At 48.9% G+C, this 26,136-nt stretch overlaps 1 protein-coding gene across 1 annotated transcript; it reads left to right on the top strand.

Moving 5' to 3' along the window:
* Positions 1-18,864: 18,864 nt before the first annotated feature.
* LOC146062535 (zona pellucida sperm-binding protein 3-like) lies at positions 18,865-25,400 on the top strand. The gene is made up of 8 exons (XM_083174649.1): positions 18,865-19,170; positions 20,451-20,569; positions 21,990-22,093; positions 22,159-22,336; positions 22,403-22,523; positions 22,628-22,719; positions 24,215-24,342; positions 25,159-25,400. Exons 1-8 carry the CDS (start codon positions 19,012-19,014, stop codon positions 25,380-25,382), a joined length of 1,125 nt encoding a protein of 374 aa, XP_083030775.1. The 5' UTR covers positions 18,865-19,011; the 3' UTR covers positions 25,383-25,400.
* The last annotated feature ends 736 nt before the right edge of the window (positions 25,401-26,136 follow it).

Here is a 26,136-nt window from a genome sequence, read left to right as displayed (position 1 = left end):
GAAGATCTGTTCTCTTCTTTCCTGAAGTAGTCCAGGTCTTCAGAAAACAACAAAACGCGAGTGTCCCGGTACCCTGTCACGAACTAATAGAAGAGACGCTGATGGTTCATGTTCAGCGCCTCTTCTCCGAATGATTCTAATGGCCGTCTAGCGGCCAATCAGAAGCAGAATTTCTTGGCTCCTGATTGGCCACCAGGCGTCCAATAGAATAATTCGGAGGAGAGGCGCTAAACATGAACCATCAGCGTCTCTTCTATTAGTTCATGACAGGGTAGCGGGACACTCGCGTTTTTTTTTCCCGAAGACCTGGACGACTTCAGGAGAGAAGAGGACAGATCTTCGCCAGAGGAGACTTGTAAGTATATTTTGCTTCCCGGGCCAGGGGATGCAGCGGGCCTGGGGATACGCTTATGGGAACGCCCAGCCTTTCAAGGGTATTCCCATGAAAACACTGGGCGTTCCTTCTGCCTATTCCCCCCTAAACACCACCCATTACCCACTTTCCCAGTCAGTCAGGTGAAGTAAACCTTGTTTCATAATTCACAAAAAAAGAAAGTGTTATTCTTATCCTGCATTTCTCTAACATTGCCCCCTTTGTGTCTCTACCATTGCATGCCCTCCATGCCCCTTCGCTGTAGAGGAGGTTAGGAACTGGACAGAGCGTTAGGTTGTGGGAGGTTAGAATTAGGCACTGGGGAGAGAGTTAGGCTCTGGGAGGGGAGGTTAGGATTAGGCACAGGGGAGAGGGTTAGGCTGCGGGAGGGGAGATTAGGATTAGGTACAGGGGAGAGGGTTAGGCTGCGGTAGGGGAGGTTAAGATTAGGCACAGGGTAGAGGGTTAGGCTGTGGCAGGGGAGGTTAGGATTATGCACAGGGGAGGTTAGGATTAGGCACAGGAGAGGTTAGGATTAGGCACAGGGTAGAGGGTTAGGCTGCGGGAGGGGAGGTTAAGATTAGGCACAGGGTAGAGGGTTAGGCTGTGGCACGGAAGGTTAGGATTAGGCACAGTGGAGGTTAGGATTAGGCACAGGGGAGGTTGGGATTAGGCACGGGGAGAGGGTTAGGCTGTAGGAGGGGAGTTTAGGGTTAGGCACAGGGGAGAGGGTTAGGCTGTGGCAGGGGAGGTTAGGATTAGGCACAGGGGAGGTTAAGATTAGGCACAGGAGAGGTTAGGATTAGGCACAGGGTAGAGGGTTAGGCTGCGGGAGGGGAGGTTAAGATTAGGCACAGGGTAGAGGGTTAGGCTGTGGCAGGGGAGGTTAGGATTAGGCACAGGGGAGGTTAGGATTAGGCACAGGGGAGGTTAGGATTAGGCACGGGGAGAGGGTTAGGCTGCAGGAGGGGAGTTTAGGGTTAGGCACAGGGGAGAGGGTTAGGCTGTGGGAGGGGTGGTTAGGATTAGGCACAGGGGAGGTTTGGCTGTGGGAGGGGAGGTTAAGATTAGGCATGGGGAGAGGGTTAGGCTGCGGGAGGGGAGGTTAGGATTAGGCACGGGAGAGGGTTAGGCTGTGGCAGGGGAGGTTAGGATTAGGCACAGGGGAGAGGGTTAGGCTGCGGGAGGGGAGGTTAGGATTAGGCATAGGGTAGAGGGTTAGGCTGTGGGAAGGGAGGTTAGGATTAGGCACAGGGGAGGTTAGGCTGTGGGAGGGGAGGTTAGGATTAGGCACGGGGAGAGGGTTAGGCTGCGGGATTGGAGGTTAGGATTAGGCACAGGGTATAGGGTTAGGCTGTGGCAGGGGAGGTTAGGATTAGGCACAGGAGAGAGGGTTAGGCTGCAGGAGGGGAGGTTAGGATTAGGCACAGGGTAGAGGGTTAGGCTGCAGGAGGGGAGGTTAAGATTAGGCACAGGGAGAGGCTTAGGCTGCGGGAGGGGAGGTTATGATGAGGCACAGGGGAGGTTAGGCTGCGGGAGGGGAGGTTAGGATTAGGCACAGGGAGAGGGTTAGGCTGCGGGAGGGGAGGTTAGGATGCAGGAGATTATAATTGTACAGAAGAGAGGGTCTTAGGCTTTGAATAGATACATTTAGGATGTGTATGTACAATACATAAACATGTACTTTAGAATAATCAATCTGTCTACACTAGAATTAGGCACAGGGGAGAGAGTTAGGCTGCGGGAGGGGAGGTTAGGATTAGACACAGGGGAGAGGGTTAGGCTGTGGGAGGGGAGGTTAAGATTAGGCATAGGGGAGAGGGTTAGGCTGCAGGAGGGGAGGTTAGGATTAGGCACAGGGGAGAGAGTTAGGCTGTGGGAGGGGAGGTTAGGATTAGACACAGGGTAGAGGGTTAGGCTGTGGGAGGGGAGGTTAGGATTAGGCACAGGGGAGGTTAGGCTGTGGGAGGGGAGATTAGGATTAGGCACAGGGGAGGTTAGGCTGCGAAGGCGAGGTTAGGATTAGGCACGGGGAGAGGGTTAGGCTCTAGGAGGGGAGGTTAGGCTGCAGGAGATTATAATGGTACAGGAGAGAGGGTTATGGGTAGGCTTTGAATAGATACATTTAGGATGTGTGTATGTACAATACATAAACATGTACTTTAGAATAATCACTGTGTCTACACACTAGAAAAAAAAAGTGTGGGTGAAAAAGAGGAGGAATTAGGATAACTAAATCCCCCTCCGCCTAAGAGAATAGCCTGCCACACAGTTCCACTCCCCCCATCCCCCGTGTCCAATGCCTCCACACCCTCTCCACTCCATGCCCCTTCCCCCAAACTCTCCTTGTCTCTGACTCTCCCCTCCAGTTCTCTGCCCCCCCCCCCTTCTCCTACTCCCCTCCACTCCGTTTGAGCTGTTCAATCGATCACCTTGCGGGTGTTTCGTATTGCTGTTGTCCAGGCACCATGGACATGCTGCTTGTCTGGCTTGTCCACCTCCATGGGCCAGAAGGGACATGGTGGGGGTGGGAGCAGGGGCAGAGCATCACAAACCACTAGAGCCCAAAGAGCTCCTCAGCTGCTTCCTGCCTGCTGCTGCTGCAGCTGTATAACTGGCAAGCGCCATAAACAGCTTCCCCAGCAGCACAGCAAGCGGGGTGGGCGGGCAACTGGCTGATGCCTGATACTTGCTGAGTCTCAATTTCTGCCCCGCCATCTACCTCCTGCAATCTGCGGTAATGTATATATTAAAAAAAAAACTGCTTGGAGAATAGAGCTCAAGGGCGCCCTTCAGCGCCAGATGCCCTAGGCAGCTGCCTAAAGCTGCCTAGTGATAGCGCCGGCCCTGGGCGCTCCCATGGAAATCAGACCGTGACACAACTGCCGGGGGTGGGCAGCTGAGATCACTGGATGTTCCCATACAGAGAACATGCAAAACCTGAGAGTTCGTTTTGTGTGTTCGTTCCACATCATTTGACTATCAAATGATTTGGTCCACCCACCAAAGGCTGCAAATAGATGTGTATGGAAAAACATCCATTCGCAGCCATGTGGGGAACACGGTGTGTGATTGGGGGGGAAGGTGGCTGGACGAGCAGTGGGTGGCGTTTCATTCACATGCAGCAGCGCAAAATTTTGCAGCGCTGCATGTGAACAAGAATAAGGTCCACAGTGCGATAGGGGCTATAGCTTTGACTATGTGCACAAGCGATTTTGACCATGTTGATTTGATCTGTGGCCAAATACACTGCAGGTAACATTACCAACATAGACTTGCCTGCACATTCTATTTTGCCAGATGATATCGACTCTGCGGGGCCACATATAGGTATCAACTGCAGGGGAAACACAGTGTGATTTTGGCTAACTAGCTATACAATTTTGACTATATAGTTAAATTTGTAAGCCAAATCACACAGTGTGTAACAGGGGCGTAACTAATATTCTGTGGGGCCCCATAGAGGATGACAGATGGGGGGAGATGGCAGAGCAGGGTTTGAAAGGCTCATGACAGCCATCACTTTCTTGCTCCTAATACCCTCCCCCCCCCACTCGTGTGTACCTCTGGTAGTGGCAGGTAATCAGGATCCTTCTCACCCATTCTTCTGCTCAGCACGCTGGGTCTCCCATTCACTGGCGCGGTGCCTCCTGCTCATTCTCCCTCTTGTTGGAGCAGTGTCTACCGCTCACCGCACCAGGTCTCCTTCTTATTGGAGCCGTGTGTCCAGCTTACCGGATTTCCCCCTCATCAGAGCAATGTCTACCACTCACCCACCAGCCAGCGCGGTGTTCCTGCAGGCTGGGCTGGGTACATCACTCACTGGTGTGGTGCAGGGCCGTCTTAACATTAGGAAGGGCCCCTGGGCAACCTAGTTCACTGGACCCCCCCCCCCAAATTAGTTTGCCCAGGAGCCCACAGTCACCTCCCCAACCCTCACCTCTCTGGCTCCGTGCGGCAGCCAGTCAGCTTCCGGCGCCCGGGGATCCGATCATCTTCGCTGGGGGATCCGGGCAGCGGGATCAGAGCAGCGGCGGTAGCTAGGAGCCTGCCCTGAAGTGGCAAAGCGCTATTAACTGGCGGGGCGGGAAGCGCTGTTGCATTTGAAAAGACTGGCCAGACGCTGATTGGCTGAATTCAGCCAATCAGCGTTCGGCCAGTCTTTTCAAATGCAGCAGCGCTTCCCGCCCCACCGGCAAATAGCGCTAATGGGAAAGATGATGGCCGGGTGGCGGGGATCCGACCATCCTTGCTGGGGAAGGGGATCAGGGCGGCGGTGGCGGTAGCTAGGAGCCCGAAGCGGCGAAGCACTATTTGTCGGCGGGGGCGGGAAGCGCTGTTGAATTTGAAAAGACTGGCCGGATGCTGATTGGCTGAATTCAGCCAATCAGCATTCAGCCAGTCATTTTAAATGCAGCAGCGCTTCTCGCCCCCCCCTGCCGGCAAATAGCGCTTCGCCGCTTCGGGCTCCTAGCTACCGACACCGATGCCCTGATCCCCCTGCCGGATCACCCAGTGAGGGTGATCAGAACCCCGGCACACGGACCCCCGAAATTAAATTCACTGCTAGCTAGGAGGCGAAGCGCTATTTGCCGGCGGGGTGGGAAGCGCTGTTGCCTTTTCAAAGACTGGCCGGATGCTGTCTATTCAAATGCAACAGCGCTTCCCGCCCCGCCGGCAAATAGAGCTTCGCCGAATCAGGCTTCTAGCTACCGCCACCGCCCTGATCCCCCTGCCCGGATCCCCCAGCGAGGGTGAGCGGATTCCCGGACCCCGGCCACCATCTTTCCCATTGGGCTGGGCCGGGGGCCCCTAGGTCCTAGGGCCCCCGGGCAACTGCCCATCGTGCCCAATGGGAAAGACGGCACTGGTGTGGTGCCTCCAGGGGAGGGTATCGGCAGCAGCCGACAGGAGGCTGGGGTGGTGAGGGCCACAGTGAGTGACTGTGCCACCACTGCATGTCACTGGCAGGAGTCCTCCCTCACTGTCAGTCCCACTGCAGTGCCAGAGCCAATCGGACAATCCCTCCAGCATGAGTCCTGTTCGGGTGGGTGTGGCTGCCTGGCCTTCCGCAGTCTCTCTTCTGGACTAGTAGGCTTGCCCGGCCTGGCATAACATCCCCCAGTGCAGCCCCTTAATCTCCCGCAAGCAGATCAGCCTCACACAGGTGGCTGCATGGTGCAGGGGATTGCTTGCTGTCCATCGCCCCCCCCCCCCCCCTGCCGCGGAGCCCCAAAGCAGCTGCACCCCCTGCATCCTTGGTAGTTCCGCCACTGGTGTGTAAACACCATATAGCAGATAGCCATTTCAATAGAAAGCCACTCCCCTGCATTTGTTATTTTGTTTGCATATGTGGAATCACAATCCTGTGCATACTGTAAGCACATCTAGAGACGTCAGATTGACATAGGTAAACAGCTTGATTACGTAAAGGGTATGTACTGTGATTCTATTTCACCTGCATTCACAAATTTACAGTTCCAGACAGTGGCGACTAGAAATTTTGCTCCCCCCTGCCAAAAAAGTCTCTGGCGCCCCCAGTGAACTCACCACTCTGGGCCAACCGCTGCTGCTGGCCACTGGCTGTCTGTAAGACCCTGACTAGCAGGGTGCTGTCCGCACCCATGTGTCACCCTTCAGAGGGGAAGAACAAAGTGCTTTGCTGCTAAAGTGCACCTAAATTCCCTATAGCAGCACACTACACAGAGTGACATCCCCATACCACTCATATACAAGGTTACACAGCAAGAAAAGGGTTTTTGTGTAGGACTATAGCGCTTAAGTTGTTCCAATAAATCACACAGATATATAAGCATAAGGGTCTTATATCACCATATGCCCAAATTTGTCCTGATAGTTGTCCAATTGTCCAATAGGTCTGACAATATGCAGAGGGTCCTCAGATTTTCTCCATAAGAAGAACAGAGAAAAACAGATGCAAATAACGTTTAAAAAACTTGAAATTTTATTATAAAGAGCACTCACAGACATAGACGTTTTTAAAAGCATATAAGGGGAGTCCCCAGGCAAATCAGCAGCCACAGATGTAAATACAAGCGTCATGCACAGCACCCGATCCGGACCAGTCAGCTGCTCCACAATCGATATGCCGGCCGTTTCACCAAGGGAAAGTCCTACTCCTCTACCACACGTAACGCGTTTCAGGATAAGTCCATTTTACAGAGGGCTCACAGACTGGGACCTGTATGTGATGACCACACTAATAGGCCCCGCGCTGTAATATTTAAACCCTTCAACGTCCAACACAAGGAAGCCCTGTGGTCAGCGTTCAGAGAGAAAAAGGTCCCTGCAATGGAATGGAAAATGGCAAGCTGCTCATTTTCCAGGACTTTTCAGCTAGAGCGAAAAAGGAGTTTTCCCCTTTATGCACCAGATTAGTGAAGGCTCATACTAAGTTTGCCCTGCTCTATCCCGCCAAGCTGCGTATATTCTCGGGAACCTCTTTCAAGGAGTTTAGCACAGTACAGGATGCAGAGGCTTACTTATTGGAACAAGCACAAGCTACTTTTTTACCGGCAGGACCAGACACGGGCCATGATGACCCGTTGATATGACTCTATACTGGCACCTTTAAACCCAGAATTTACCTGAATCCTTAAAATTCTCTTCACCCATTTCACTTGCTGTAGAAAAATACATCTATATCCAGGACTGTGCTACCGGGACAATTTGAACCCCATTGGAAGTCATTATTGGGGGAAACGGCTGAATGGCCATTGCTTACCCGCATTTATTTTTTTCAGTGGGAGATGATAGCTTACGCTGCGGAGGAACGCCCACCTGACTTTACATAACCATTGCCCTTCATGGCATACTAGTATTGAGTGATGTAGTGCAGATTCCCTGGTACCCCTAATATTTTATTTTTTGTGATGTGGGTAATAACTCACACAGGCGGTTAATGTTTTCTTATATATATATATATATATATATATATATATATATATATATATATATATATATATATATATATATATATATATCCGACACCTGAGACAGGGACAGAGAGTGAATTTAACTCCTCCTTCCCTCTTAGGTCCTGGATAACATTATTTAGGGCTGAGGTGAGCCTTTTAGTTTATTGGCGTTATTCAATGAGGATTTTGGCGATGTGCAGCGAATCCTGTTTAGGATTCGCTGCACATTCGCCACTGGTCGCCGTGTTCCGGAGCCTCGCCGGCTCCACTATTCAACGAGTCAGGGGCTTGCTACCCCTGACCGGCGAATTTTAACTCCTGCGGCGATGCTGCAGGGAGCCTGAGGACGGCGGCAGGCAGGAAGATGGAAGTCTCCCTGCCTGCCCCAGAATGTTTGTGGGGGGGAGGTGGGCTCCCCGGGTGCCAGGCAGCACAGGCTGCCCCCCGGGGGTGCCAGCAGGGGACCGGGTATATTCACTACACCCGATCATGCATATGTAATGATTGGGTGAAGTGAATATATAAATATCTAATGAGCGGCTCGGCTCCGGCCCCCTGCTGGCTGGTCTGTTTAAAAAAAAAAAAAAATATATATATATATATATATATATATATATATATATATATATATATTTTTTTAAATTAAATATACAGTATATTCATGTGCTTACAGCACATGAATAAAAATAGCATACCCCTCCTCAGAATAAAATTCCTGATTTTTTGACACCAAATGTAAAAAAAAAACACACTTTATTTTAAAAGTTCACATTTCACTTCACCATAAAAAGATAGCGATTGCTACTCGGTGAATCATGGCGAAAAAAACATTGAAATGTATTCGCCATCTGGTCATTGAATAGGGTGATTCACCGTTTTAGTCAAAAATTTGCCTAACAGCACAAAATCGCCATAAAAACCTGGCGAATCAGCCTCATTGAATACCGCCCTATGTGCTCGAGTTGTTCTACCCCTTGGAATACGGTGCCCAGTAGCCAATTCTGCTGCTGGGTTTCCAGATTTGGAAATTTAGACACTCCGCAACTTAAGTTGCTCTATGATTCACAATGGTTGAGTTAAAGATAGCGAGTTTGAATGTGGGTGGCTTCCACGTCCCGTCTAAGGGAAAGAAAACCCTGCTTTATCTCCAGAAAATACAAGCTGAAATCGTGTATTTGCAGGAGACACACTTAACTCCCCCAGAAACTTTAAAATTAAACACTATGGGGTGGACGGTGCTGGCGTTGTCCCCCTATAATTCAAAGTCCAGAGGGGTCGTCATTTTAGCAAATAAACGCACCCCAACCAGAGGCGTAACTACTTTTTTTGCACCCCCCCGCCGGACATTTCGGGCGCCCCCCCCGAAATATTAACCCCCTCCTTACCCGTCCCCATTCCCGCCGGCGCTTCTGCCTCTAACCCGACACGCAGATCTGTGTCGGGTGACGGGCGGTCCCCGGCTCCGGCTGCAGTGCTAATATAATAAGAGACACTCGGAAAATGGCTGCCCCCATACAGCATTATGGGGGCAGCCATTTTCCGAGTGTCTCTTATTATATTAGCACTGCAGCCGGGGACCGCCCGTCACCCGACACATATCTGCGTGTCGGGTTAGAGGCAGCGGCGCCGGCGGCAATGGGGTAAGGAGGGGGAGGGCAGGAGTCGGGAGCCGGGACCAGGTGGTAACTATAGTCCCGCAGACCCCCCAGACGCCCACACCTGCCTAGCGCCTCCCCGCCACCGCTGGGGCTGCGGGACTATAGTTACGCCACTGACCCCAACCCAGGTCCATACCACCACGACTGATCCAGAGGGCAGATGGGTACTTGTGGACGCCACCATACATTCAACCAGGTACACTTTATGCAATGTATATGCTCCCAATGTTTTTTCTAAATTATTCTTTAGGAATCTTGCTACCTTATTAACGCCTTACCTAGATACTACAATTGTATTAGCAGGAGACTTTAATGTTGTTGCATCTAATGTGTTGGATAGAGAGTCCAAGGCTGCTGCTAGAAGACCCCCTTCTAGACATGGTATCCACTACTTAACGTCAAGTCTTCACTTAACAGATGTAGGGCGGGCCTGCAATCCAGTTGAGCGGGAATTCTCATGCCTTTCGGCAGCCCACAACACTCTTTCCAGCATAGATTATGTCTTGCTCTCCACAAAGGCTTTCCCACTAGTACATGACACAGGAATCAAAACTATATCGATCTCAGATCACGCCGCATGTTGGGTAGCTTTACATACTACTCAAGATAGGGGCTCATACATAAACTGGCGATTCCCCAGCCACCTCTACTAAGTTCAAATCCCTACTAGAATCCACTTGGATGGAATCCAAACACAACAACATGACCACGGAAGCAGTTTCCCCACTTCTATACTGGCAGACATCTAAACTAGTGCTGCGCGGTGCAATCATGTCGTATAATTCACATATACATAGGGAACGTACTAAGCATTATTTGGAGGCTCAGGCCACACTGCCGACAGCGTATCAAACATAGAAAATTTTACCCACATTCCCAAACAAAATAGCATTCAACCAAGCCAAAACAGTATTTGACACGCTCCTCACCAAATTAGAAACTAGAATATCCTTTCAAATGCAGAGTAAATATTACAGATTAGGAGGCAAATCAAATTGACTAATGACTAATTTACTACAAGGCAAACACCCTCCCACCATGATTACCTCTCTGAAAGACGATAATGGTGCTCTTTTCCATAAAGGACAGGACATATCAACCTTGCTACATAAATTTTATTCAAAACTCTATTCACCTCAGTGGCATAGATACTGTAAGGGAGCCCCCGCTGCTGCTTGGAGGAGTGGGGGCTGTGTGGGCGCCGGGTGCCGGCACACTGAGTGAGTGTAACATACAATCATCAGTGAGTCTGTCACACTACCATTGGTGTAACTACCATAGGTGCAAGGGGTGCAGCTGCTATAGGGCCCAGATCTGAAGGGGGCCCATCTTTACTGTCTAAGTAATATGTTTTACATACATTTACCACCATCAGTTACTAAATGGGGGCCCTTACAAACTTTTGCTATGGGGCCCACGAATATCTAGGTACGCCCCTGCACACTACACTACATAAAGATGCGGCTGCCTGCCACCTGCCTCTGCCTGTGTGCTCACAGTGTGTATGTCAGACAAAAAAATAAACCCTTCTCCCCCACCCCACTCACGATCGTGGCTGCTGCCTGTACTTAGGCAGAGGCTGGTCTTGCTGCTCCTGTAGCTGGAGCTGACAAAAATGGTTGCCGCCATAGGGCTACAAAAAGATGGCCGCCATCCTCCAATCAGCAGCCAAAGTTTCCTTTAATAGAAACACTAGAGCCGGGTAGAGAGAGGAAAAGGGGGCAGGGCCTAATGGAGGAGTGCAGGAGCTGAAGAATGAAGTTTTGATGAACCCCAGGAGCCTGAGCCTGGGATGATAGACACAGAGGTCAGGGGTGAAGATACTCCAGAGCAGGGGCATAACAAGAAGGATGTGGGCCCCATAGCAAAATATTGGAAGGGCCCCCCTCCCCCAATTGTCACTACAATGCCCACTGTGTGTGGGGGGAGGGAGAAAGAGTGATAGAATAAGAGACAGCAGGTGTTGGGGAGAGAGAAAGGGGGAGAGGGCTTTATGGAAAATGAGGGGGAGATAGAATGAGGGGGAAAGAGAGTAGAGCAAGAGAGAAAGGGAGGAGTCGAGTAGGGGTGAGAGTGTCAGCGGGAGATGGGGGAGAGAGAATATCAGAGAGAGAAAGAGAGGGGGTCAGCGAGAGAGAGAGTAAAACGGGGGAAAGACCATCGGAGAGGGTTTCGGGGAGAGATAGGGCTATAGAGCACAGGTAAAGAGAGAGGATGGAGTCTGTCAGAGAGAGGGAGGATAGAGAGAGAGAGAGTGAGCATGGGGAAAGATGTGGGGGAGAAGAGAGGATAAAGTCTATGGGCAGAGAGAGATAAAGAGAGAGAGATAAAGAGGTGAGACAGAGGTGGAGTGAGAGATTGGAGTGAGAGAAGGAGCAGTGGCAGGGGGAAATAGAGCAGGGGAGAGAGAGCAGGAGAGCCCCCCCCCCCACAGTATAGATGGCGCGGTGTGCATCTGTGTACCTCCCCAAATCCCCACCTCCCCTCCTCCTCCAAGAGGAAAGGTGGCACTGTATACCTCGGCAGCACTGGGTTCCACTCACTAGTGCTTGGCTACCACTGGGTCTCTGCACTGCATGGCCGGGTCCCCGCAACTCAGGTCCCCGCACCTCAGGTCTCCAGAGCACACTGCTGGTTTTTCACATCGCTGCGCCGGGTTTCCACTGCGCACACACACTGCCACGCCGGGTCTCCTGTCATCAGCCCCAGAAGCAGGACAGGTCAGACAGCACACTCTTGTATTTCGCGCTGTCTGGCTTGTCACTAGAGAGTGATGTTGAGCCACAGAAGAGAGGCAGGAATAGCTGGACCGCCTCCCCAGCGCTGCGCTGCATCTCAGTTACGCTGCTGGCCCCTTCATTCAATTTCTATGCGGAAAGGACTGTCACTGGGGCACGGGACAACAGCGCTATTTTAAAGAATTGACAGGGTTCAGGGGATTGCTAGCTTGGCCTCGGGCCCCCCAACCAACCGGGCCCCATAGCAACTGCATCCCCTGCACCCTCTATTGTAACGCCACTGCTCCAGAGAGCAGAAGACCCTGCTGCATGCCTACTCCACCTTTTCATTAATCAGGTAAGTGTCTTGGGGGAGGGGAGAGCTTATCTATCTATCTATCTATCTATCTATCTATCTATCTATCTATCTATCTATCTATCTATCTATCTATCTATCTATCTATCTTTCTATCTATCTATCTATCTATCTATCTATCTATCTATCTATCACACAATATATGTGTCAGTGTGACATATAAAAGCTTTGCAGGTGTGGGGTGTCATTTTGCTTAGAATATGTGTAGACTATGGGCGGAATTCAGGATACATACAGATGGACGGCAGTTGGGATGTCGGCGGTCAGAATACAGACACCAGCATCCCAAAGGAGGGAATCCTGTCCCCACAGCCTAACCCTTCCCTTAAACCCTGTACCTGCCACCTAAACCTAACCCCCACCCCCGCCCGGGCATCCTAAACCTAAGTACCACCTTCTTTGTGTCTACTCCTAACCCTCCCATATTATCCCATGTTACATATCTTATATAAGCAAAGAGGGAGAGAAAGTTATGTCGTATATTGCGGTAGCTATGCCGCCCATGGTGCTAACCACCTATCACGGCACAGACCAAATCGCCAAAGTTGTAGCTACGCCCTATCATGCTGGCCACACCCCCTGCAGCAGCACATTATAGGCCCTTCCTACATTTTAACTCCAGGCCCATATGGGCCTTAATCTGGCACAGCCTGCATTGACGGAGCAGCAGAGAGAAAGTGTCCCAGTGTACATGTGTTAGGTGCCCAGTATCTGTCACCCTTTCTCTGCCCATCATTTCTCCCTGCTTCCTCTGCCCATCATCTTTCCCCCCTTTCTTTGCCATTCATCTCCCCCTTTCTCTGCCCAGCATATCTTCTCCTCTCCCTGCCCAGCATCTGTCCCCCTCTCACTGCCCATTATCTCTCCCCCATCCCTCTCTGCCCAGGATCTGTCCCCCTCTTCCTGCCCATTATCTGTCTCCCAATCCCTCTCTGTCCAGCACCTGTCCCCACCTGCCCAGCATCTGTCTCCTCCCCACCCTCTGCCCCCTCTCCCCACATCTGCACCACTCTCTCTCCACACATATGTACCACCCTCTCCCTGCCCAGCATCTATCACCATCTCCCTGCCCAGCATATATCACCCTCTCCCTGCCCAGCATCTATCCCCCTCTCCCTGCCCAGCATCTATCCCCCTCTCCCTGCCCACCATCTGTTCCCCTCTCCTTGCCCTTCATTTCTTCCCCCTCTCTGACCATATTTCCCCATCTCTCTCTCTGTCAGGGGAGTACCTGCAGGTGGAGAACCTGCAACCCATGGCAATGAGCATGGAAACCCCGGCAACAAGTATATAGGTAAAAAAATTGAATTAATGTATGGGGGGTGGGCGCCAGAAACTTTTTTGGCAGGGGGGCGCAATATTTCTAGTTACGCCTATCAATACCGATATAAATATAACCAGATGGACAATAAGTGAAGTGCGCAGTTTACGTACTCTGTCCGTAACCTGCTGACCCTTTACTCCTAGCTACATGTGAACAAAGTGTAGCACAGCGTAGCGAACCTTTATCATGTATTATACACGCAAGACCGATCCTTATAAATCAGTATCCTTTTCGCAGTACTTAGTACCCAATCTGTGTACACATGTAAGGATTGTTTCCTTATTACCCTCTGTCGCTTTGAGCGAATAAACGCCAAGACACAGTCTTAAATAAAGGGATTTAGTCCCTATATTATATTTTCGGTCCCTAGCGGACAACAGGGGGTTACATAAAGGAAAAAGTACATTAATACAAGTTATACCATCAGTGATACAAGCTAACAGTTGAATCTACTAAACAAAGGAAAAAGAAGAGATACATAATATAATCAGCCACACACTACATATAGGAATACATATGTTACCGTCTCATCTAAAATGCGCTGCGCAGTCCGGTCAAGCTCACTAGGTTCAAATAGAACTTAGCCCGGTCAGGATGAAGTGGGGAAAACTAAATGAGGATGAGACCGATCCAGCCCAGGGATCGCTACTTTTATAGTGTCCACACAAAGAGAGGTCAAAGGTAGTTTCCATTGGTCAGGGGTTCAAAAGTCAGGTTCTCGTGGATTGGAGCAAAGGGATGCACTTTAAGTGGATTGGTGCAGAGGGAATGTGCTTCTGTGTCCTTTGTTAGCTGGCATCGTCATAGGGGGTCATAAATCAAACACAAGAACTGGTTACAACTTGATCCTTTGACTTCCTCAGTTCACATGGCAAAAGTACATAGATTATGGATTTTGTCCGCAATTATTATACCTTAGGACTTGCAAACTTTTCGTTACGACCGGAGTGCTGTGCATATGACACGGAACATAAAGATATGAAACATGTACAGAAACCGTCGTGTATTTATTGGTTAAACTATGTGGTGCGAACTAAACCTTTATTTAACTATATTTTATTTCGGGTAAGTGTTGGATAGGAATTTATGTGTATTAGTATGGCAGTGCTCAAGGTTCGCTTTGTTACACAGAACATGGGTATTATACTTTATTTGCATAACTCTGCGAACCAAAATGGCGGCCATACCATTCTAAAATGGCGTGTATGCAATGTGACTTTGGGGTTTATTATGGTTGGTGCGGTGGGGCCGTACGCGGTTGGATCGTTTTTTTTTGTTCTGCGCATGCGTACCTTTCAGAATGCGCAGGCGCTGCGACTTCACAACGCTCACTGGCGGGTCTTTCCGTGCGAAAAAACCTGTCCGCAAGAGCACGGTCATTGTGGGCGGCATAGGGGCGTGTTGAGGGGAGCGGCCGAAATAATGAGGAAAACTGGGTGTAAACATGGGCGTACACGGGGGTGTGCACCAAAAATGTACGGTGATACAACCGCTCGATCGGCCAACGCACCGTGCATTTTGGACAGAAAACAGGCGGACGCCAACGATACCTCCAGACCACCCCTAGAGATACCGTATGAGAGCGGACGCCTGGGTCTGCTAATTAACGCTGATTACTACTCAAACTCAGAAAGCTGAATGTAATAAGCAATGGTGCAGCCTATTAAGTGAAAATCATGATTTCACTACCTGCAAGCCACACACAGCCCACAAACACATTGGAAGCATATCTTTCTACACTTCTCTACATGTAAAGGTTGGTTTAGTTTTAGGTAAGATTCATTTTAACACCTGCTTATATATGCCAAGGTTGTTAGGTTATAACCATCTACACACATTCAGTAAGTGTTTGTATATACTTTAAACAGCAGGACACTCAATCTACATGTGTCAACTTTTTCACTCTAACACAAACATTGTTTTTTTGGTTTATGCTAAATAGACACATAGATAGTGATTAAAATGCAACATTAGAACATAATAAATATACATGTAAGGAGGGGTAAAATTTATTTTTATTAGGCTGTTCGTTAAGGTAGACAATTGAGGTAATAGAAAACAATAAGTGATTAACAATTAGAATAATTAATTTAATTGCCTTAATCATAGTTGAAAGGCTAGATTAGCAGGGCCATATATGTGAAGGGTATACCACCGTGCACGGTGGCGTTTGCTCAGATAGCCGCAAGATGTCGGTGGGAAAACGGCCGAGAGACGTCCGTAAACGGTGGCGTACACTCTGTTTTACGCCAGTTATCGGTGTCTAAGAGGAGATCCGTCCGTGTGCGGTGGCGTACGCACAAGTGTACGCCACTCCCCTTTGTCGGTGTTTGTGACCGTCCGTATGCGGATGTTTTGTGGGTGGACTTACGCTCACCATCCGCATACAGGAAACATACGGTGATACGGACCGTATGTACGTTTGGCCGACCGGACCAGAATAAGGCCCTTTAACACGCCACTGGTGACTGAAAGACCCCAAACCCAACAAAGAACTCAAATAAATGTGCCAAGGCAAGGCACATCATCAGACCCCCACAGGGAAAAAAAACCTTGGCCTCCGCTGGAAAAATAAATAGACCTATTAGCCCCCATATGAAAAAACAATCACACTGGTCCCCACAGGTAACAAAAATAAAATACATTGGCCCTCACATGAAAAAATGAGTGAATATCAGTTGAACTGGTGGTAGATGTAAACTGGTGTGGACAGCTCTAGATCTGGTGGCACACTTAGGAACAGCTCCAGTTAATGTATAAATCTATGAAAAATAGTGGAAATGTTGCCAATAGCAATCACTGAGGTCTGAGGTAGCAGTTATCAAGTGCTTTCTACAAAATGTGCTGTAGAAGGTGATGGACTCCAATACGCAAATTTCCCACTCTTAAGGCCCCCATACACTAGCCGATTTTGGTCAGATTTAGGCCAGATCAGTCGGATCTGGCCTAAATCGGACCAAAATCGGCTAGTTTTGATGTCCCCTCAGATCCGATGCGCGGTCCCGTGCGCATCGGATCTGCGTCGGGTGGTCGGACCTGCTGCACGTCCGACCACCCGACTTGGGACCTAGTGGGACGGTGCGGCGGTGGAGGGAGCAGGGGGGGCTGGGGACGCTGCGGGGGACACAGGCGGCATAGAGCCGGGCGGGGGGAGCCGGGAGCTGTCAGCACTGAATAAAAAAAAAAAAGCCCATACAATGAATAAGCGGCCTGTGATTGGCTGAGCGCTCTCTCAGCCAGTCAGCAATTGGCTGAGAGAGCGCTCAGCCAATCACAGGCTGCCCATTCATTGTATACAGTAGGCTTTTTTTTCTAGCACTGACAGCTCCCGGCTCCCTCGGCCTGGCTCTATGCCGCCTGTGTCCCCTGCAGCGTCTGTGTCCCCCGCAGCGTCTGTGTCCCCGCAGCGTCCCCAGCCCCCCTGCTCCCACCAGCAGCCCCCCTGCTCCCCGGGTTTTTTACATGTGATAAATCGAGACGATTTATCACATGTAAAAAATGGCACATCAAGTGCCAATCTAATCAAGCTCCCCCGGGGAGCAGCCGGGGAAGCTCAGGGGGAAGTCGGGGGCGACTTGTCCTAAGGACAAGTCGCCCTAGTGTATGGGGGCCTTTACTGCTTCATACATCAACCCCTTATACTCCACCCCATCAGATTCATTCTTCACTGAGGCCCTTCATTACCTGGGTCAGATAACCGTTTATAGAAGTCCACCAAAACCATTAACTTATAATCTTTAACTTGGAAAACCCTGAGGAGAACGTCTGGTCCTGATACCGGTAGAGGTGACATGTACAGGGGAGATGGCGATGATGTTATATTAATAGGTACTTATGTATTATCTGGGCTCTCGGTTTTCTTATGAGACCGTGTCCGCTCGCCACGCTTCGGGCACGGTGGCGCGCTGCGCTCGCCACACTATATAAAATCAACTCCATGCGTAGTTGGATAGTAGGGGTATGAAAAAATGGGGTGCATTTAACATGGGAGCCCAGATAATACATAAGTACCTATTAATCTTACTCTTTCCATGAGTAGACATGCAGCCAATGCTACAGTGATCCATGTGGGACACTGGGACACTGTCCATAAGGATGTCCCCCATATAGCTCTGGTCTCCATGAAGATTACAGAGGTGTCCAATGGCATCATCAAGGGGTACAGGTTTTCGGAGTCTGATGAGACATGCGGGATCCAACGTGAAAATGGTTGACACATGAAAAAGGTAGACATGAGATTTTCCCTTTTTGTGTGCTGCACCCCATGGCATGGTTCGGCACACTGTTATAATCTAACTTTAGCCCACTTGGATCGTAAAGTACTGTAGGAAGTCAGTTTAAATAAAATAATCATGAAAAACATGTCAACCTTTTACCATGTCGACAATTTTCATATCGACCGTTTGCTTCGACCTTCTCACAGTGTCGACTTAAAGCCTGCTAACCTTTTTTTGGGTATGGATCATTGGATAGACATGAACAAGGTCGACAAGCTTTAGGTCGACACCACTAGGTCAATATGCATGAAGGTCGACATTTTATTTATTAACAGTTTCTTATATACAGTAGCAAACACATATTTCGCAGCTCTTTAGAGTTTAGTTGAACATTCACATCGGCCCCTGCCCCAGTGGAGCTTACAATCTATATTCCCTACCACTTGTACACACGCACAAAGACATTCTAGGGTTAATTTTGTTGAAAGCCAATTGACCTACCAGTATATTTTTGGATTGTAGGAGGAAACTGGAGTACCAGGAGGAAACCCACGGAAGCACGGGGAGAATATACAAACTCTGCACAGATAGGGCCATGGTGGGAATCAAACCCATAACCTCAGCGCTGTGAGGCAGTAATGCTAACCATTACACCATCCATGATGCCATGACTGAATGTCGACAAGGAGGAAGGTCAACATGACTGAAGGTCGACATGGAGTAGGTTGATAGGGTCATTAGGTCAACACAAGCATTAGGTTGACATGGGGAAGGTCAACAGTCAAACGGTCAACATGGGGTTTTTCACTTTTTTTTGTCCTGAATGTCGACAAAGTCAATATGGACACTGAAACGTAGCACCGCATCCCCTCACATGGCTCGACACGCTCGGCACGCTATTTTATTCACCCAACACACCCTAGTGGATGTTAGGGCATGAAATACCGCCTGTCGGCACATTGGTTAAGAAAAAAAGAAAAACCCCATGTCGACCTTTTTATTGTCGACCTTCCCCATGTTGACCTTCAGTCATGTTGACCTTCCTGCATGTCGACATTCAGATATACAGTGTGTAATATATAGCTCACAGGCTGTTGGGGAACTACAAGTCCCATAATGCCCAGTCATACAACTTTATGGCTCAGGATTGGCCAGTGCCAGGGAGCAGATCTTGGCTAGGCACCAGCCGGGCAGTTGGTTGCGGGATCACCAGTCTCCTGTGGTGGGTGCTCGGTCTGTGCTTGGACCGGAGTCTGGGATTTGGTCCCCAAGATGGGGTGCTCGGCAGGTGTCTGACCTGGGGTCCCTGGTTAGGAATGATGGGGGTGCTGCTCAGTCTAGACAGCTGACCATACCCCAGCCAACACCCTGGACTTCTCCTATCGGTCTGCAGTGTGGTGAGGACACGATGGTGGTGACAGTGATGAGTGACCTGTATGGGAATGGGAAGCTGGTGAAGGCCTCAGACCTGAGCCTGGGACCCCAATCCTGCGCTCCTGGCCCCCAGAGCACCAGTACCAGTGTGGTATTCCAGATTGATCTCCAGGATTGTGGAAATGGACTACAGGTAAGGCTGGACTGTAACCAGTCAGTGTGCTGTGCTGCTGTTATGTATGTATTTAGCACCTGTAGGTCTTAGGCTCTGCACACCTGTAACCCCCACCCACCCAATCTCCCTGTTCTGCAGCAATGCTGTGATAGTGGGCAGTCTGGGCCAGATGAACTAAGCTTAAAGTGACAAAATGGAGTGTTAAAACCTCCAGCCAATTAGCTCCTAACTGCCATGTTACAGGCAGGGTTTGAAAAATGTCCAGTATGAGCTGATTGTTTGGTGGTTTATCACTTTCCACTCTGTCACTTGTCAAGGCTTGGTACATCTTTCCCTCTGTCTTGTTTCTTAGTATAGAGACCCTCACACTGACCACTAGGTTACTATGCTGGGTGTGGTCTGTCCTGACCAATATCCAGAATGCAAAGCATTCTGGGCAATCTTTAAAAAATGGTTGTAGCCTACTGTACTGGCTGCTGTGCGACTATTGCTTTCTGAGCACATTGCAGAGCTGCTGTACCTTCTTGTACCCAGCCACTTATCCTGCCTAGATCCATACTGAAGGGGCCCCTTAGTATGGTAAGTAGGAGCTATATTGGGACCTACAATAACTTTCAAGGTACTTGGCAGTCAAGATTTTAAGGATAGCCATACTTCTGAACAGGTGAATTACTTAGTATCCCGGGTTTGATTTAGCTATTTGTGCTGAAGCCATGCACTGATCACTGAGCTGTTGTCTCGGACAGACTGTCCTAGACGGTTGTGGATCATTAGGTCGACATGGTGGTCACATTTTTGTCCTGAATGTCAACTGTTGACATGGACACTGAAATGTAGCACCATGTCCCCTCTCATGGCTCGCACACTATTTTATTCTCCCACAATGCCCTAGTGCAGGGCTGGGCAACACCGGCCCTCCAGATGTTGAACTACACATCCCAGCATGCCTTACATTAGTTTCAGCATGGCCACATAGCAAAACGAATGCAAAGCATTCTGGGATGTGTAGTTCATTAACATCTGGAGGGCCGGTGTTGCCCAGCCCTGCCCTAGTGGATGGTAGGTGGTCATTCTAGACACAGGATAAGTGATGTTTTAGTAACTTATTTATGAATGATCTACTGTCAGGAGCTGAACCTTCTCTACCATAATTCAGCTTCTGAGCTGTCTGTCCAGCATGTCCTGTCCCAGTAGATGGGTAAGACTACTTCTAAAGGTTATCCCTTTAACCTGGCTGTTAATGACTCCTGGTGTCTGCAGACTGGATGATGTAGTAATGTCTCTGCTTTGTCCTACAGATGACAGCAGACTGGCTTATCTACACCAGCGTCCTGACCTACAGCCCAACATCTCCTGTCGGTGTCCCCATCACCAGGACCAACCCTGCTGTGGTTCCCATCCAGTGTTTCTACCCCCGGTGAGTTTACACCAGTGAGTGATGGTAACTATTACCTGAGCTTGGTGAGTGGCCAGCACAGGGATTTGGCCCGCCATTAGCGCGGGCCCCTTCTATAAGGGAGGGGACAGTGGTGTATTAAGAGCTTCCATGAAGGATAATTTTGGGTGCTTGGCTTGTTTCTATGGAAACTTCTCATTGTTCATCCATTGTTCATCCATTGTAGGAAGTCAGCAGGAAAAGTGCTTGATGGCGGGTATGTGCCACTGAGACTGCTGATAGTGGTATAATTCTCAGACAGGGCTGAAAGGAGTTGTACGGTCTGGGCAGTGGCGTAACTAGCTTTTGGGCGCCCCCCCCCGCTGTTAAAGGGAGGGCACGCACCCCGCCGCACCAACCCTCGCCCGCACCGCCGCACCAACCCTCGCCTGCCCCGCCCATGCGATCCCCCCCCCCCCCCCAAAACCCGCAGTCTTACCTAAGCTCAGTACGCGCTGGTCCCGGCTCCCTTCTTCTGCTGTGAGGACCACCACAAAATGTCCACCCCCATGCAGCAGACAGTTTCAGAGAACTGTCTGCTACATTGGGGCGGACATTTTGTTGTCTTCCTCACAGCAGAAGAAGGGAGCCGGGACCAGCGCGTACTGAAGACACTGACAGGTAACGACTGCGGGGGATGGCAGCGGGGTGTAACTATAGCACTGCAGCCCCCGGCGCCCGCACATGCACAGCGCCCCCCCCGCGGTCGTGGGGGCTGAAGTGCTATAGTTACGCCCCTGGATCTGGGTTTTGGGTATGCTTGTGTTGGTTTGCTACTTTCTATTCCTATAACACACACCAGGTTAATCAACTCCTGAGCTGGCAGTTCTGGGAGTGATTAAGAGGGGGAAGATGCCTGTGGGCAGTGTTGGGGAATTGTGTGTGGAAGAAAGCAAGCCAATACAGAGACAGGGTGAGTGCCTTGGTCTAATCCTGCCTTTTCTGAAGCTAAAAGAACAGACTTTGTGTTAAAATTGCTGCAAATAAGTTTACCAATTGCTGTAGAAGAAAATCCTGATTTGTTTGGGATGTGCTGCCGACAAGACTCCTGTTAATTTTTTTTTTTATTAATAAAACCCTTTCTTGCTGCAACCAATTTCATTTGTCTGTCTACCTGTCTTGTAGCCAAGATCTTACAGCTCCACTTTATCGCACCTTAAAGGGAGTAAGTGGTGAGGTGCACTAGGTGGTCCCATCTGTACACCAGGGGTCTTGTCTGTAAAACAAATCTTGTGCAGGAACCCCTGGTGCACCACATATTGGATGTAGGGTCTAGCATCCGAATTTGGACTTTTGGCAGATATCTAGTGTAAATCCACCAGGGTTACAGTCACAATAGGAGAAGAAACGTGACTTCTACTCTGTATAATGCTGAACCACCGCATGGGTTTGTCTTGTGCAGTAATGCTAATGTGAGCAGTGAGGCCATCAAGCCAACATGGGTTCCATTCAGCACCACAGTGTCCTCAGAAGAGAGGTTGTCCTTCTCCCTGCAGATGATGACTGGTAAGTGAGGTGGGGGTGTGATGGTCCATGGTCTGGTCTCTTCTAATCCTGTGGTTCCCTTACAGCTGACTGGAGCGCTCCCAGATCTTCATCAATCTTCCAGCTGGGAGATGTTCTCTACATAGAGGCCTCTGTGGACATTCAGAACCACATCCCTATGATGCTATTTGTGGATAGCTGTGTGGCCACTCTGTCTCCTGATGTCCAGTCCACCCCTAATTATGCCATAATTACCAACAATGGGTATGTTATACTGTTCTGGCTGATCTGATGGTTCCACCTTCTGGCTATAACCAATATGTTCTATAGGTGCCTGGTTGATGGTGAGCTACAAGATTCCTCTTCTGCCTTCATATCCCCAAGGCCCCAGCAAAACCAGCTCCAGTTCACTGTTGATGCTTTCCGGTTCACTGGTATAGACGTGTCTCTGGTGAGGAATGGGTTTTGCTACTGTACTAGTATGGTTGATGTTATGCTGGTGGCTTTTTACAGGCCTATAGTCTTATCTCTATCCTATATCCTTTCCTTCTACAGATCTATATCACTTGTAATCTAAGAGCTGCTGCAGCCAGTCAGGTCCCAGATCCCATGAACAAGGCCTGTTCCTATGTGAAGGCAACCAGCAGGTGAGTATGTACTATAACATCTATACAGCAGGCAACGAATATGAGGGGGATAGTTTTGGTCTTGGATAAAAACAGATTCTCTAATACTCTTAAAAGTAAATGATGTCCATAAAAGCCTCCAGTCCTATGCAGTGCGATCACTCTAATACTCTTAAAAGTAAATGATGTCCATAAAAGCCTCCAGTCCTATGCAGTGCGATCACAGGGACTTTAAAGTAGTGCACTGGTATTTATTGGTCCTTCTAATCTTGTGTGGTGTCACCCTGATCTCATTTATCTAAGTAACTTCCACAAGTAGGGTCTGGTTCAACCTACTCAACTAGATCAGTGTTTCCCAACCTTCTACCCCCCCCCCCCCCTCCCCAACAGTTCACAATGTACACTCGTTACTCAGACACGTTTTAAAAGATTCACAGGTGGAGGGGGGCGGGGGGTAGGTGGTACATGAGAACTGAAGTTGGGAGCCACTGATCTATGTAGACTTACAAGCGTAAACAATGAGAACCTATAACTAAGGTTCTCGGGGGTTGGGATCATTTGGTCTATTGCATTATGGTAGAAAGTCATTAGGTCGAATCCATTAGGTCGACATGGGAAAAGGTCGACATGATTCTAGGTCGACATGGGAAAAGGTCAACATGATTCTAGGTCGAAAGGTCATTAGTTCGACATTGTCTATGTCGACATTCACAAGGTCGACATGGGGTTTTTCACTGTTTTTTTTTTACCTGAATGTCAACATGGACACAGTTTAAAGTGCACTGCATCGCTCGCTATGCGTCAGGCACGGTGCCTCGCTACGCTCGGCACACTATTTTATTCTCCCACCACGCCCTAGTGGATGGTAGGGCATGAAATACCGCCTGTCGGCACATGTTGGCTCAAAAAACAGTGAAAAACTCCATGTCGACCTTTTGAATGTCAACATAGACACTGTCGAACTAATGACCTGTCGAACTAATGACCTGTCGAACTAATGACCTGTCGAACTAATGACCTGTCGAACTAATGACCTGTCGAACTAATGACCTGTCGAACTAATGACCTGTCGAACTAATGACCTGTCGAACTAATGACCTGTCGAACTAATGACCTGTCGAACTAATGACCTGTCGAACTAGAATCATGTCGACCTTTTAGCATGTCGACCTAATGGATTCGACCATAATGCAGTAGACCAAATGACCGCATCCCGGTTCTCGGCATATGTTTGGACATTGTTGATGGGCACTTTTTTTGGCCAGACGAGTGCCTTCAGATGGGTCCTTGTTATCCATAATAGCACAAGTTTATGTAAGACTGCACAAAATAGTGCACATTCTAAAGGCAGCGTTTATCATAACTGCTTAGTGTGGTAACCTGCATTTTATATTTGCTGCATTGCACTAAAAGTGTGCAGTCCTAGCCCCCTCCCCAGCATATCTCCAGACCTGTTGGAACTATTGCCATGCTGATTGTGAACATGCTCATCATTGCTCCTTTTTTATCTCCATAGCTGGACAGCTGTGGATGGTCCCAGTACAATCTGCCAGTGCTGTAGTTCCGGAAGCTGTGTTGGTCAAAGCCGGAGATTGGGACCAGTCCGTGGGATTCCAAAAAGAGTTGTCAAAAGAGAAATAGCTGGTGAGTAACAGACATTGTTGATATGGTTGTAGCTGCCTGACCCTTCATATAGTAGACCCCGGTCTAGGAATCAAATGATGATCAAACCTTCGATAACCAGTTCTTTTTCCCTCTAAAACAACCTGTAACATGACAGTTTGGTGCTGGTACTTTACCATCTTATCTCCCCCAAGGCTTGGTATGTAGACCCCCCACAATCTGTTGGGGGGGGGGGGGGGTTAGTTGGTTAGTTCCCTTGCCTAAACAGGGTTACATAGCCAATATAACAGCAGCAAGTGTTACGGTAATACTTCTAAGTGGATAAGTAATGGAAGAATGATTAAATGCTTCTGGGCAGTTTAACTCTAAGGGAGTTTAAGGCTTTTTTGAAAAGCTTCAGAGGAGGTCAAAGTCTACATGAATCTACTTTAGGGAGTGAATGCTGGTAAAACAATCAATAGTTCCTCCAGTAGTCTTTCAGTGGTATCAACAGATGGTTACTGTATCCCTTATGTGTAGACTGGCTCTATGCCCATCACCACAGATTACAGGGTATTCATTGACCTTGGGCAAGAGGCTGGTTCTGTAGCTTGGCAGATTTAAGTGTAGCTTAAAGTATCTTGACCACTGCTAGTGAGAATACCTTTTTAAAATGTTCAATTTTAGTTATCTAGAACCAGGTTTATAGATCCTCCTCCTTGATCAGGGTTTTTGCTGTTGCCTTATAACACAAACAATAAGGCTTTATTATATTGTTTGACAAGACCTCTCCTCAATGCTAGTCCCATACAAGACATAAACAGAAACTTATCTTTTACAAACTATGATCTCCTGTAGATGGACCTGTGGGAGAAGAACGTGGATCTGTGACATTGGGGCCGCTGCTGGTTAGGGCAGATTATGTCCAGGCTTCCAGAATCTCAGCAGACCACCAGGACTGGGAACAGTGGGTTCTGGTAGCCGTTGTGTCTGTCAGTCTGGTTGTGTTACTTGGCTTTTTTGCTCTGACTGTAAGACGCATCATGAGAAGACATGCAGGTGTACAGGCTGCAGAGAAATAAAATGCTACAAAAATCTTATGTACTATGTCTGTATGTTCTAGAAAAAGTACTGGAGGGTGTACACTACCACTAATGTGGGCATACGGTCTGATCATGATGACAGGCACTGATACTACATAGATCAGAACCCCCCCCCCCCCTTATAGGTCTACATACGGTCCTCTATCCATTCTTCTTAATGGGAAGAAGGAAAGCCAGAACCGTAGTGACCTGATGGTTTATAACTGATGTAGACCAGTATTGTCATTGGGCATTGAGAGAGAGAACTAGATGGTTTCCCTCCATTGATCATTTAGCATAGCTAGATTGCAGTGGTGGAGGGACATTTGTGGGTGCCCAAGAAAGGGGTGGGGCCTGCTGTAGCATGCCTCCTGTGAGGCTGTGCGCCTAGCTCCTGTCTGGGAAGTGACAATAATGCAGTGTCTAATCCCTGCTGTGGATAGCATTGGAATTCCCAACTTATTAGCAACCTGTGATGTATGTAGGACAGTGTCAAAAGAAACCCATTGGCTCCCATATGGAAAAAACAATCACATGCTCTAAAATAATATCTAGAGTAGTCAGCAGACTCACTGTCATGGCCTCACCCGGTTCTGGAGGGAAACTCCTATAGAGCAGAACCACGTAGTCACTATAATGACTGTAGAAGCAGCAGAGGCTATGAACCTCAGAGCAGGCCACTCGGACAATGACTTTTGCATTGAGTACTTTTAGGCAATTTAACTTTATTACTAGTCAATCATAAAGACGTCCT

This window comes from Crinia signifera, chromosome 3 (genome assembly GCF_055691185.1).
Source record: "Crinia signifera chromosome 3, ASM5569118v1, whole genome shotgun sequence".
In the NCBI taxonomy this organism is placed as follows: domain Eukaryota; kingdom Metazoa; phylum Chordata; class Amphibia; order Anura; family Myobatrachidae; genus Crinia; species Crinia signifera.
Note: the sequence above shows the minus strand (reverse complement) of the source record. Positions and strands in the feature narration are given on the sequence as shown.